General features: G+C 38.9%; 1 protein-coding gene across 1 annotated transcript; it reads right to left on the bottom strand.

The window, feature by feature from the left end:
* Nucleotides 1–392: 392 nt before the first annotated feature.
* On the bottom strand, nt 393–10,709 carry LOC103711013 (transmembrane 9 superfamily member 8-like). The gene is made up of 7 exons (XM_008796980.3): nt 10,335–10,709; nt 2,967–3,131; nt 2,737–2,846; nt 2,524–2,632; nt 2,312–2,424; nt 2,039–2,192; nt 393–1,889 (listed from the first exon to the last, which is right to left on the bottom strand). Exons 1-7 carry the CDS (start codon nt 10,452–10,454, stop codon nt 732–734), a joined length of 1,929 nt encoding a protein of 642 aa, XP_008795202.1. The 5' UTR covers nt 10,455–10,709; the 3' UTR covers nt 393–731.
* Nucleotides 10,710–13,984: the final 3,275 nt, after the last annotated feature.

The following is a 13,984-nucleotide window of genomic DNA, read 5'->3' as shown; positions in this document are numbered from 1 at the left end:
AAAGTTGGACAAAGATTTGCCCGAATTAGACAACAATTCACCATGCACACCTACATCGCAGTCTTTTCATTCAACCACCCGCAACAAAAACAATATACCCAAAAACTAAAGCCATAACATTCCTTAAGCTTTCACAAGCCAAAAATCCTAAAACACCACCCTTTGTATACAAGGTACGGTGCCCAGAAACAATGATTCTAATTCTTTCCCATATCAAAGAAGCTGGAAATGATGTATCAAGGACAAAAGCAATTTCAGTTGAGTATCCCCGAAGTTCAACAGCAGTGAGAGACATAACAAGCAATTTCTATGTTAAATCTGTGATCTTCTATGACTGTTGAAGTGCAGGAAACAATAAAGACAAAAAAAATGAACACGCGATCAGAGTCATGGGTACAACTAGAACAATGAAATAAGTAACACTTCTTAAAATATATAGACAACACATGAAATAGAACAATGTATAGGAACTCTTATTTAAACCACTAGCCACCCTCCTTGTCATCAGAAACACTAACAAATTAGAAAAAATGATTAAAGCCATATTCATCCTAGTAACCCGAAACGGGTGGGTATAACTGATTCTCGCACTAGAATCACATTGAAATCAGACATACATTAAAATTCAAAAAAAGAGGCCAGATTCTTAGACTCCAGAAGAGGTAAATGGGAACCTGTTGAGATGAATATCACTTCCTTGTACATGCAACTCATATGACGCAACCATGCTATTAGTCTATTTTAACAGACGAGTAGATCAGTCTCGTGAACCAGAAGCAAGCATAGAAGCCAATTGTGCCTGTCAGCACAAAGAAGGCATATGAGGCAATAAGCATGTAGCCGAAGTACAAAATGCCAGACACTGGCTTTGTAATCTCCAGCTTTGTGAAGAAGTAGAAGATTGCATAGAGGAAAAGATACAGTGCAGAAGACCCCGAGGTTAGATAAGACCTCCACCACCACAAGTAATCCTCACTGCACAGCTGGAAATAGCACAGCACAATCGTGATCTCAGCACAGGTGACAATGAGGATGACAAATACAAGAAAGAGGAACCCGAATATGTAGTAGAACTGGTGCAGCCAAATCGACGTAAGAATGAAGAAGAGCTCAATGAATACAGCTCCAAATGGAAGGATGCCTCCAATCAGTATTGAGAACATTGGATTCATGTACCAAGCCTGTTCAGGTATCTGCCTGGGGATTTTGTTTGTCTTCACAGGATCCTCGATTGCTGGCTTCTTGAACCCGATATAGCTGCCTACAAACACAAGAGGCACCGAGATACCAAACCAGAGCAGTACAAGGGCGAACATTGTGGTGAAAGGCACAGCGCCAGAAGACTTCTGCCCCCAGATAAGGGCATTCAAGACAAAAAAGATAGCAAACATGATTCCAGGGAACGTGAATGCTGTCCTGAGGGTGATTTTCTTCCATTCTGTACCCTTAAACATCTTGTAGAGACGGGCAGAGGAGTACCCAGCAAAGAGACCCATGAAGACCCAAAGCAGGAGCATGGCTGTCATCAGACCTCCACGGTTTGATGGAGAAAGGAAACCGAGAAGTGCAAAAATCATGGTTACAAGAAGCATGCCAAAGAACTGGACACCTGTGCCAACATAAACACACAGTAAGTCAGACTTTGCTGGAGGCCTGAAGACATCCCCATGGACAAGCTTCCATCCCGTCTCCTCTTGGGCTTCTTCTTGAGTTTCCAGCTGATTGTACTTGGAAATATCTCGGTAAAGGGTTCGCAGCATGATCATGGCCACCATCCCAGAAAGAAAAAGGACAATCATTAATGAATTGACAATAGAGAACCAGTGAATTTGGTCATCAGTCATTAAAAGATAAGTATCCCATCGAGATGCCCATTTCACATCACTTTCCTGAAATAAAATAGGAAAGAAAATTATTTAAAAAAAAAAAAAACTTGACAATATTTCATTAAAAGTGCATAATTAAGCAACCCTATACATGCTAGACCCAGTTTTGGATGATCATATTACCAGGAACTCATAGTAGTCCATAATCTTACCTCAAATGCAACATCATATGTGAATATGATCACCTTGTTTGCTTCCACTTCTTGTGGAGAATCAGAGCTCACAACCAAACGCTTGGCATGGGGGTCACATGTGCTCAGGCGAGTCTTAACACCATTCCACTCCCCTTCATACTCATGTTTAACACTGAAATATACATAAATTACAAACAAATAGTCCACATTCGACAATAAAAGTAAGAAAGGGATCTTTCTGAAACGTTGTATATCTAGTTCAAAAATAGCATCATGAAAGTTAAAATCAACCTGAATGGCTTGACCTCAAAACCCACTATTCTTGCAAGATCCACTTGAACATCTTTATGATACTTGACTAGAAAAGATAAATGATTGTGGATAAAATACTTTTCATCCTTGCTCTACATCAAGATGAAATTTTAGTCACATAACGATCCATTTGTTTTTTTAAAACAACAAAGGAGAAGCAGTTTCTTTTTATTACTATCAGATGTATTTACCCCAGTATATTGGCCTTTGACACCAACTTGGAAACCATGTTGATATATTGTAGGGGAATCCTGATCAAGCCTTTTTACAGGAACAACTAGTGGAAGATTGTCAAGAATCCTGTGATTCAACATGAGCATTAACAAAATCTATAAGGCTTGAATTTTTCAAAATTCATATTTAATTGCAAAAAATGTTAGCTTGGTTAATACTAGTTGACATACATGTTGATCCGATACTCGTCCTTTATCTTTTCCTTGAGGTCCTTAGCTTCTTTGTCACTGAGTGTAATCTTGCAGACAATTTGACACATTTGGGGCTCTCTCATCTCAAACTAAAGCAAGGGAAAAACCAAAAACCAAAAACCCAAAAAGAAAAGTCAGAAAAAACCCAAAAGGAAGTTGTAATATTGGACAAATAAAAGATAACTTGAAAATGTAACAGAGCAACTAACCACATAAGGAGAGTTCTCAATACGATCACCACGAAGAACTTCCCCAAGATTTTCAGCACTATCGACTATAGTATCTGGTCTACAGTAAGGTAGTGAGTAATAGGAGTATGGAAGCTGGGTTTTTGTAGAAGTTAATTTGTTCACCTTCACCGGAAGTGGATCTTTCTGCAGCCATACCCATTACATTGTGTGACTCATGATGGTAATGAAAACAAGGAGTAGAGAATAAAAGGGAAAAGAGATCAAATTTATAAGTTAACTGAATGATCACAAAGAACTAGACAAACCTAAAGTTCCTAGCTATAATATTAAGAAAAGTACAAACACAATAAAATCATCAATTATGGAATTCAACAACAGTATAATTCAATAACTAAACAAAACTAACCAAATCAGAAAGAAATTCAAGAGGGCATCAGAAAACTAGCACATACCTAAAGCCAGTTTAATTATTTAGAATAATAAATGAACCACCAAGCTTAAATCCTTCATGATCCTAGATTTTCTTTGCAGCAATTATCAAGTAATGACCCTTAAAAGGGAATTAAATGATCTAAAGGGATTGCTTCTGTTCTTTTACTAAGTCAAGGATATAGATCAATAACCACATAGAGAGAAGTTTAAGAACAATAAAAAGATTAGACGAAACATAAATGTTTGAGGATTTCATTTTTCTCACTCGGTTCTCTCTATTTCTCTCTCTCTCTCTCTCTCTCTATTTTTCTTTTTTATTTCTTATTGTTCCAAACAGAGTCGGCGGAACCATCCCAAACCGGGCCATTTCGGCCGTTTCGAGCCGTACCAAAGGCTCACCGGTACGGCACCGGCAACAGAAAAGAAATCCATTGCCGGAGGCAGAGAAGGAGAAGGAAAGAGAGGAAAAGAGAGAGCGAGCAAGGGAGGGAGGGAGAGGGAGAGGGAGAGGCCGACATAGGGTCGCGGACGCTAGCGGAAGGCCAGTGGTGGTCGACGCCTAGGCAGGAGGCGAGACCGCATCCTTCTCTCTCCCCCTTCTCTCTCTTTTCTTCTCTCCCATGGTCTATGTCGCCCTCTCCTCTATCGATACTGGCCCAGCACAGCAAAACGTAGGCCCGTACTAACTCGTGCCACCGGAGAACCGGTACAATGCCCGGTACCAGTTTCGCCGACCTTGGTTCCAAGTATTTTGTTATAAATATCTAACTTTCTGGAAGGGTCGAGTGATTTCACGAATGTCTGTGTATACACATATACATAAACACAGACACATTGCGACAAAGAATTATCCCTTGATAAGAATGACTGGAGAAGGCTTGATGGCTTTGGGTTATGGTTATGAAAGATCTGGTGGCGGGAAGAGTGACCACAGAAAAGCCCTTAATGTCAAGCCTCCCGGTTGGTTAACAACTTTCTTCAGCATCAATCTTCAAAATGAACTCAATGGAGTGGGAGAGGGAACTAACAATCTAGAAGGTGATGTACACACAAAAATGTTTAGCATAATGTGAATCCCCTGCAACTCCAAAATTATTCAACTATGATATATTTATTTGAGTCTTCATATGTCGGGCTAACTAAATGGGGCGCTCTTCATAAACCAGAATTCTCTTTTCCTTTAAGAGGAACTGCCATGGTGGAGAATAAAAATCTAGCTAGTATGGCAAATCTGGAAAATTATAAGTGCGAAGAGACTGACAATCATAGCCATATTGTAAGTATGCAAGTCTTAGATAAATTACATTTTCAACAAATATGTGGTGTATATGTACTATTTAGTTTTGTACTGGGCAATGTTATGTGAGTCTGTCAAATATCATCTCTTCTTCATACTTTCATAATTCCATCAAAATTTCATGATTTGTGACAACAAGCAATTAAGAATCTGTTTTTCCACTCTTTATATAATATGCCCAATCATACTGCAGCAAGTTTGTCCCTAGTGTCCATGAGCATGAAATTGTGGATGGACCACACTCCAGATATACCAAAAATCAGTAATTACCCAAAATTATTAACTTCCATTGCATAAATTGGAAGTCTAGGTTCAATTTTTGGTCATTCAAAGACCCTATGAAGTACAAGCAACTTCACCTAAGATGGGGTTAAATAGGTAGCTACAACCCCAAGAAAGTGTGCCATGAACTCTTAATGCAATTAAAACTAGATCCATGGTTCCAAAGTCACAAGCTCTATAAACAATTATTGCCCACTATGTTGTCATCTGAGGAGGTCCAAATAAAAACTTGAACCTGCAATATTTTTTTTGGTATTTATCTAAATTGACTACTATATCCTTGAGCAAGATGGAAGGATTAAAAATTTATAGCATTTATTAGGAATGGGATATTGGAGACAAAGTTCATGGTAAAATTGAAAGGCCAAATTGATATTTCTCCTTTTGAATAATAATTAGTTGGAACTTAAAATACGAAACTTCATATGAACATCTCAAAACCCAATGTTCTGCTCCACTGATCATCAGAACTTAACAACTAGAGACCTCTCTCAAATTTTGATAATTGGAAAAGCACCATATCATGAGAGTATGTGTGGACTCACATATCTTATTGTCCATGCAGCACAGATATTTCCATTATTAAATGGGGAAAGTTAAACTTTACCAATAAAAATCATAGGAAAAGGAAGGGAAAAACACAAAATATTAACATAAGGATTTTTAAACTGGATGCAAGATAAACATGAAGAAATATGGCCAAACTTCATTTACATCAAGCCCAAGGCTAAAGTAAAAAACTCCAATTTTTTTTGTCAGATGCCTTTGGTAAAAAGTGTTTCCACGTTTTCAACCATTTTCCTTCAGTTGGTTGTGATAAACCATGGCAGTGACAATATCCTCCAAAAATAGTCACAATTATGGGGAAAAATTGAAATCTTTTCCTTTATGTTTGCTCATATTGCAACAATTAGTTGATTAAACACAATCCCCTTCTAAAAAAATAGATTCAAATTATATTAGGTTCCAACAAAGCTGAAAATTTGATTTGGATAAGAGATAATCAATTCTAGACCTTCCTTGTCCATCAATTAGAGTCCCATCATTCAAATAATAGCACTCCAAGGCAAGTTTGACCTCAACCTTATATTCCAGACTTACCTTTATTCACAAAAAAAGAAAGAATACATCCTCAAATTTCCAAAGCACCAAAACCCTGCCAAACTTTGGAGCCTGAAACCCATTTTCTCCCATCCAAGGTCAGCCCTCCCTTGAGATTCATACCAAGATCAATTCAAGGGTTGGTAGGAATCTTGAATAATATTAGGTATGCCGAACCAGTACCGGGGCCTGTACCAACCAGCAACACGTTTAGTATAGTACTAGTACGTACTATATCGAGCCGGGCCATACTGAACCAAGGATAGGGAGAGGGAGAGGGAGAGCCAAAAAGGGAGGAGTGGGAGGGAGAGAGAGGAGGAGGGAGGAAGGCAGAGGGAGGGGGAGAGAGAGGGAGGGGGCTCATAGAGAGGTGGAAAAGGGAGGAAAGAGAGGAAGAGAGAGAGGGAGAGGCGGGGGAGAGAGAGATGGGGGCTTACCTCGGCGTCGATCTATGCCGATGGACATTGATCGGCATCGAAGAGGGGAGAGAGATGAAGCAAGCAGGACAAGCAACTGAGCAAGTAAGAAGAGAGAGAGCAAATGCTCTCCCAAATAGCCAGCTCAATTCGAGGGAAAGGGGGTTATAAACCGAACCGACTCACCGAACTATCTTGATTTGGTGCCGGTCCGGTTCGGTATGTGCCGAACCGCCCAGTTCGGATCGATTTGGTGAACGTTGCACCTAATAAAGTAGTAGTCTTAGATGATGAGCCAAATTCTATATCAAGCTAGGTTTCAGGATTCCGTTGAAATGATCTAACTCAAAGTGAATTGATGGAAATGCAACATCAGCATGAAATCAGCCTTTGCACAAGCTGGAACATGTAAACAACCTAGTGCCCATATTTGATTGTTGGATTCATCCAATGCACCAGAGGACCACTATATACTGCTATCAGCTTGATGTCAACAATAAATCTTACTAGTATGGATGGGAGTCAAAGGTGCATCTTGCACCTTCATCCTCTGCATTCGATACATTTGAGACAGCATAGTACGCACCAAATTGCCTAGAATGTCTCCCAGCAAGCAAAATGATTGGCTCGGTTCTCTTTGCCTTCCTTTCGTGAAATTATGGGTTTGACTTAAGGGCTCGTTTGGTTCGCGGGAAGCATTTTTCCTCCTAGGAATATGATTCCTGCGAAACAAATTTCTAGGAAGAGGATGCCTAGGAAAGTACTTTTGGCATGTTTGATTGACCATGGAAAAGTGACAAATTTCCAAAGTGCTTATGTTTGGTTGGCCATCCACTTTCTTAGGAAAGTTATGTATAATTCCTATTATGCCCTTAATAAAAATTAGGTTTTTAATGCCTCTTTAATGCTTCTTTAATGCTGAAGAGACTTTTTGAGAAAAAGTAAAAATGGAGTGATTCCCACCTCATGGGAAAGTAACTTTTCCATGAAATGCGGGAATCATATTCCCATGGAAATATAACTTTTCCTTCTCTCTCCTTTGAAAACTCCAACCAAACAAGAGGCATCTCATTACTTTCCTGTTGACCACACTTCCCCCCCTTCTTTTCCTGCGAACCAAACGAGCCCTAAATTCTAAAAATATCTGCAAGTCTTGCTAATCCAACAGAGCCTAGAAGAGAAAAGCCTTCTGTGAATGATGCTGTATAGTCAAGTTTGATATCAACTGCTCAAGTGTAATTATAGTAGGGTGCTGATTCCCTACCAATCACGTAGTGCCATATTTGTAGGAAGTTCTAGCGGCATCTTGATGTTGAATTGAAGGAGGCAAACAAGTGACACTTTCATAAGTCATGGCAGTGATTCACATGGAACCCATGGTCTCTGTAGCATGCTGACCGGCCATAACAATCTTTCTTTACATTGCTCAATCTATTTGCTTACTATTGTGCATTTTATCCAGCTTTCAAACTCAAGTTCCTTTCCAATGTAGTGGAATCAAAGCTGATCCTAATTTCTATGTGCAACCATCCAAATTCCTACATTTTAGCAACTTCTTAGCGCTATTAACTTCCAAATGCTTAATGACTCAAATCCGGTGGACCGGGGCTGTCTCCAATGAACTGGACACAATGTCATCCTGTCCCATCTCGTCCCTACACTTGGGATAGCGGATGTCCTGGGACACACCACATGGGATGGTGGTATAACAATGGGACAAGTTTGTTCCAACACTTGGGATGATGCCCCATCCCAACATCCCAAGGTTTGACCCACCAAGATTTGAATCATCTTCTGCTTGCCCTTTGTTCATTCTTATTGCTTCCCCTCTTGACCAAACTTTGGCTGGTACACAATTAGGAAGAGTCTCAATCTTTCAAATCACATCTATCTGATTGCCTTTCTTTCTTTAAAAAGTTTTAAGCTCCTACAAGACAAGAACTAGAAGCTAATAAATAAATTTTAGATTCTAGCCATCGTTTCCATTCAACTAACTGGTGGCATCTTGTGCATGCATCAATTGATTACGTAGTAGTATTTTTCCTTTTTGGATTTGAACCATGTTGATTCTTGGATGTGAGTTCCTAGTGGATATTTGCCTGGCTATGCTTCCAATCGTTCAATCACCACCATAGTTCACTACCTTCCTTCATTTTGCAAGATTTGGTAATGCATGGATCCATCTATGGTTGGTCTAGGCCCTCTGTTATTGCAGGTGGAAGCATGCTCCCCATGTAGTTTTTCTTCATTCTTGCGTAATCATATGCAAGCATAAGAAGTTTGTTTGGAATAACCTATGAACCCCTAGACGACGTCACGTCAATTAGAAATCAATTTACAAAACATCTAGCACAAAAATTGAATGTCTTCCTCAACTAAATGCATGGCAGAGAAGTGGAACTCCCAAAAAGATTAAGATCATGAACTAACAATATCGCAAATTATTATAAATCCAAAAAAAAAATCATTTTTTCTTGTGCTCTCAATAGCCATAGATATAAGAATTCAATAAACTGAAAAGGTGAAAAATGATCTGATAAAATTTGAGGCTGATTTTTCCATATCACATAATAGAGTAATATAAGATGATTGAATTAACAGGGACATCATCAAAGAAATAAGAGGGAGTAAGGTTTAGAAGGATTTAGTTGCTAAGCGTTATATTTTCCCTTCACTTTTCCTTTTCCTTCTCTTCTTCTTTCTTTCCTTCCTTTCGTTTGTCTTCTCCCTTCCTTTCGTTTGTCTTCTTCTTTCTCTTCTTCCTCTCTTTCTTTGCTTCTCCCTTCCTTTCTTTCTTTCTTTCCTTTTTCTTCTCCTTTCCTCTCTTTCTTTCTTTTATCTTTCTTCTTCTTTCTTTCCTTTCTTTCTTCTCTTTCTTCTCCTTTCCTCGTGTGGATGGGATTCATAGTCCCACCCCATCCCAAGCGGGCCCAGGACTTCAAACCTTGATTCCTTTGGCTTATAAACTTGTAGTTCTTAAGATCAGGAGTTTGTCGATGTTTTCTTTCCATTTCTAAATCAAGTAAATTCTAATGCTATTTTTCAAATCAATAATAAGCTTAAAATATCTATAATATCCTTTCCATTAGTATGGCCTGTATATTGTAAAGATAGAAGAGGTAAGTATGCGTAAGCTGGAACATGTTTAAGTCTAGAATTCCTTAGGCAAATCACCAAAAGTACTTTGGTAGGAAATGCAATGAATCACATCATAGGGGTTCAACCCTTCAAATGTATGGATAATTCATGCCATACATAGATCCAATGGCCAACAATATTAAAAGCCCAGACAAGCCAAAATCTAACTGTCAACAGGCCAGGTCTTGATTGTAATATATTTTTAAATTCTAAATCATGAAATAGAAAAAAGGAATGCACGCAAGAAACAATATTTAAAAAGCAATGGAATCCTGAAGAATAAGAGAAATCAAAACCACAACGAGCGTTACATCAACCCTGATCATCAATAACGAAAGTTAAGACAAAAATAGCACCATAACAGTGTTAAACGGCTCGAGCAGGTCGGCTAAAACCAGATCTAACCATTTCATACAAGATCTCCTATCTTATGGCACGCATCAACTTGGCACATATATCCTTCAACCAGATCAAATCTCGGATCTTAATCAAGATATCACGGAGTCGAAAAACACGAACGAATCCAGGAAAATGCCAAGGAATAAAACCAAATCCGCATCAAATCGCAAGCAATCGGCTACCAAGTTCCCGAAATTGAAACCAAATCGAAGCTAGAGATTCTCCTAATGAGGGTTTTGGAGTGAAAGAAGTCCAGATCTAAAATAATTGAATCACTCAAAACGAATTGACCCTAGTAGAAGCGAGATCGAGAGAACTGACCATCTTGAAATCCGCGGGGGCAACGCCGGGGAGGTAGAAGCAATATCCGCCGGTGACGAAGGAGAGCACGAGCACCAGCGTGATCCATGGGAGGACCGCCAGCGATCGAGAGATCGCCATCGGAAGAGGGGAGTGGAGGGATACACGAAGAGAGGAATCGAGGGAAAGCTTGGGTTTCTCGGGGCGAAAGGGGGAGAAGTTTGAGAGATCCCGGAGAGCTAAGAAGAAGCAGACATCGAGATCTGACGCCACTCTCGCTTTCTCCCTCTCTCGTCTCTCGCAAATCTCTCTTGCTTTGTTTTTTATTTGTTTTTTAGCGTATACTTTTCGCCCCGACCAGTGGAGGCGAGGAATTCAAAAACTCGCGAATCTCAAACGGCGCTCCGCCCTCTGGCTGGGTGGTTCTATATACACCCCCCCCTATTGCTCAGGACACCCCCTAAAAATTAAAAAAAAATTAAATACTCTCTACACCCCCCCATTTGCTAAGGACACCCCTAAAAAATTAAAAATTCCTAAATTACCCCCCACCCTCCCCACCCCCTCACCTAAATTGCTCTCTACACCCCCCAAACCCCCCCACCCCGCTCTTCCCCTCCAAAACACCTCGCCAACGCCCAAAACCCTCCCGTTCCCCCTTCTCCCTCTCGTCGCCGGCATTCTCCCGATCTCCGACCACCTCGCCGGCTTCTCCCGAAATTTTTTTTTTTCACGGTTCGTGCTCCGTTCGGCACTGGATCGCCGAACATAAGACTTCTGTTCGGCTGAACAGTGCCAGACAGAAGCCTTCTGTTCGGCACTGTGCAGCCGAACAGATCTGTTCGGTTGAGGGTTGCCGAACAGAAGGCTTCTGTTCGGCACTGTTCAGCCGAACAGAAGCCTTTTGTTCGGCGATCCAGTGCCGAACGGAGCACGAACCGTGAAAAAAAAAAATTTCGAAACAAGGTGGAACACGTACCTTTGCGGCCGATTCTTCGTCCCAAATCACTAGTTGCTTGTCCATGCTTCGAATGGGGCTTAAATCTCCTTCAAAGATCGCCTAAACGATGTAAATGGATCGAGGGGTTTAAGGGGGGTTTGAGGGGTGTTTTTTTTTTTTCTTTTTAAAACGAAACGGAGGAGGAGGAAGGGGGGAGGGATGTATGAGAAAATTTCAAGGGCAATATGGTAATTACACTAAAGGTTAGTTTGGGTATTTTTTTTTTGGTTTTTGGGGGGTGTCCTTAGCAATAGGGGGGGTGTATATAGAACTACCCCCTCTGGCTCGCGTTGATGCGAAGGAAATAGGGGAGCAGAATATAATGGTCCTGACCTTTTGAGATAATTACCGTGTCTGCCATTGGGGTCTTCTCGTACGACGTGGTTGGGTGTGGATTCGGGGTTACCGTTCTTGTAGTCACCGTTACTATTTCTCGTAGAAAACGGGTAAATTGGGAGGACAACGTGGTCAGATGGCTTTGAATTTATTTATTTTTTGGTGGTTCCGCTGTTTAAACCGCTCTCATATGAGCACAGCGAGTTATATCACTAAAAGAAGTAATAGTAAAATCTACTAGTAAAATCTAGATTAAATTTTTATTTTTTTACTATATTATTATTATTATTATTATTATTATTATTATTATTATTATTATTATTATTATTATTATTATTATTATTATTATTTGATCGAAGTTGCAGTATATATTCCACTCTAGGTTAAATTTTTATGTCAGGTGTCATGCTGGTGGCTTAAGGGAGTATTCATGCATGGCTCTAGTAAATTTTTTTTATAATATTCCATTCTACAATTGGATGGAAAAACTTTAGAATACTTTTGAAGAAATGCACTCAATACAGTAGCCGATCAAATGATTTTAGAAGTGTGTGTACAAACTCATAATAAGAGACGTGATCTTGCCTATGAAGGTCACAAAATTATCCATAAACTAGCAAATGAAGCTATGAACTAGCTAATAATATCATCTAAAGTAATACAAGATGGATTATTTTATGAGCCAGTTGATGTATCGTATGTTTTGATGGCATTTTATTAAATTTTATTGGCTTGACTAATATCCTATTGGTAAAATATGCATGCCATGTCAGTTGTCTTATATATATTCTAATATTTATATTATCCAAAAATTTACAAGAATTTTATACTTTGTATTTATTTATGTAAAATATTTTAAGAAATTATTCTTTTGTATTAGCCATTACATCCTCACTTTGGTGGCTATTTAAAATATATATCTTTACATGTTTATCAATCTGCTTACTATCATGCAATAAATGTTTGAATTTCTATTCCAAAAATTAAAAAGGAAATAAGAAATGTATGTTTTCATATATGAAGAAAGAATATTGGAATATATATGAACGCAATTATAATGGCTTGCAGAAAATTTAAAATGGATCATTCCTATGTAAAGAAAAAAGAAAAAAAAAAGATGACTTACAAAAGAGCAAGTTGTTTGATAAACTATATTGGAATTAACTTAAAATTGTACTCAAGCATATCTCATGTCAATTAATATGCAAGCAGAGTTAGAGCTTGGATAGGCTCGCTCGGGCTAAGACGGATTAAATTTAAAATATACATATATAAAGTTTATACATATTATATATTATTTTAATAATTTAATATAAAATATTCTATGCTTATAATTAAAATGTAATAATGATTTTTTATTTTTTATTATTGAATATCTCAAGCTCTAATCAAATCTCTAAAACAAGCAGTCCGTCCATAGCTTGAATCTTGTTCAAACTTAAATAAGGCACTTTAAGCTTGACTCATTTACATTAATCTAGTTTTTTTGCATGTGCGAGAAAAAAATGATTTATTTTTTCAAAAATCTCCATGGTTACATAATAATTGGCATAAGGAACAAATGCATCAAGAAAAAAAAAATTTGTTAGATGAGATCAAAGCTATCCGACCTATAGACACTTCATGTGTTAGAGGTCGGTATACAAAGCCGCTAGTTGACGGAATCAACCTAAAGTTTGAAAGTTTTTAAAATGGGGTGATCATTATGATACTTTTTCTTATAAATGCATTCTTCTTTTGCCTACTTGTCTAAATGTTGATCAGAGAGAAATAGACATAAAAAAGACTTCTTTTATCACGCAGTAGAAAAAGACGACGTTCAGAATCGTCCCGTATTCAGGATACTATTCAAAGATTACAACAGTACGAAAGCATTTCATGTGGCTATGGAGAATACGAGGAGCTCTCGCCCCAATAGCCTGAGTAAACCCTTGTCCCGGCATTCCCAGCGAATCTTTTCGGTAGGAGTGAACATGGTGACTAATCTGGAAGCTACCAAGAAGCATGAAGAGCCAGATGATGGAGGTCAGGTCAAGGGCCAGAGCAATCTACGGAGAAACCATCCAGGTTGTGGTCTCAAGTCCTTCAAGAAAGACGGCGATATCAGTGGGAGACAAAAAGTTTGGGAGGATGAAATCAGCCGGTTGCAACAGAAGTTTGCTGAAGCTATTGTATTCACTGATTGTCACGCCTCCGGCCCAAAAGTACGGGCCGCATCAACTACCGCATAGTTATAAAAAATTCTTCTCACAAGCATGCAAGACATCTTAACTAAGAATGCAAATAGGTCGGATCGGGTGATGAGTGATCCCGATCCAACCCGGTTCCTTGTTTG

The sequence above is a fragment of the Phoenix dactylifera genome, chromosome 7 (genome assembly GCF_009389715.1).
Source record: "Phoenix dactylifera cultivar Barhee BC4 chromosome 7, palm_55x_up_171113_PBpolish2nd_filt_p, whole genome shotgun sequence".
In the NCBI taxonomy this organism is placed as follows: domain Eukaryota; kingdom Viridiplantae; phylum Streptophyta; class Magnoliopsida; order Arecales; family Arecaceae; genus Phoenix; species Phoenix dactylifera.
This window is presented reverse-complemented; position numbering and strand designations above follow the sequence as displayed.

What these genes read in the sequence shown, in the direction of transcription:
- LOC103711013 (XM_008796980.3), bottom strand. Translation starts at nt 10,454, where the DNA reads ATGGCGATCTCTCGATCGCTGGCGGTCCTCCCATGGATCACGCTGGTG. An exon ending in CCCCCGCGGATTTCAAGATG is followed by an intron (nt 3,132 to 10,334) that starts GTCAGTTCTCTC and finishes GTATGGCTGCAG; the next exon opens with AAAGATCCACTTCCGGTGAA. An exon ending in TCAAAGGCCAATATACTGGG is followed by an intron (nt 2,425 to 2,523) that starts GTAAATACATCT and finishes ATCTTGATGTAG; the next exon opens with AGCAAGGATGAAAAGTATTT.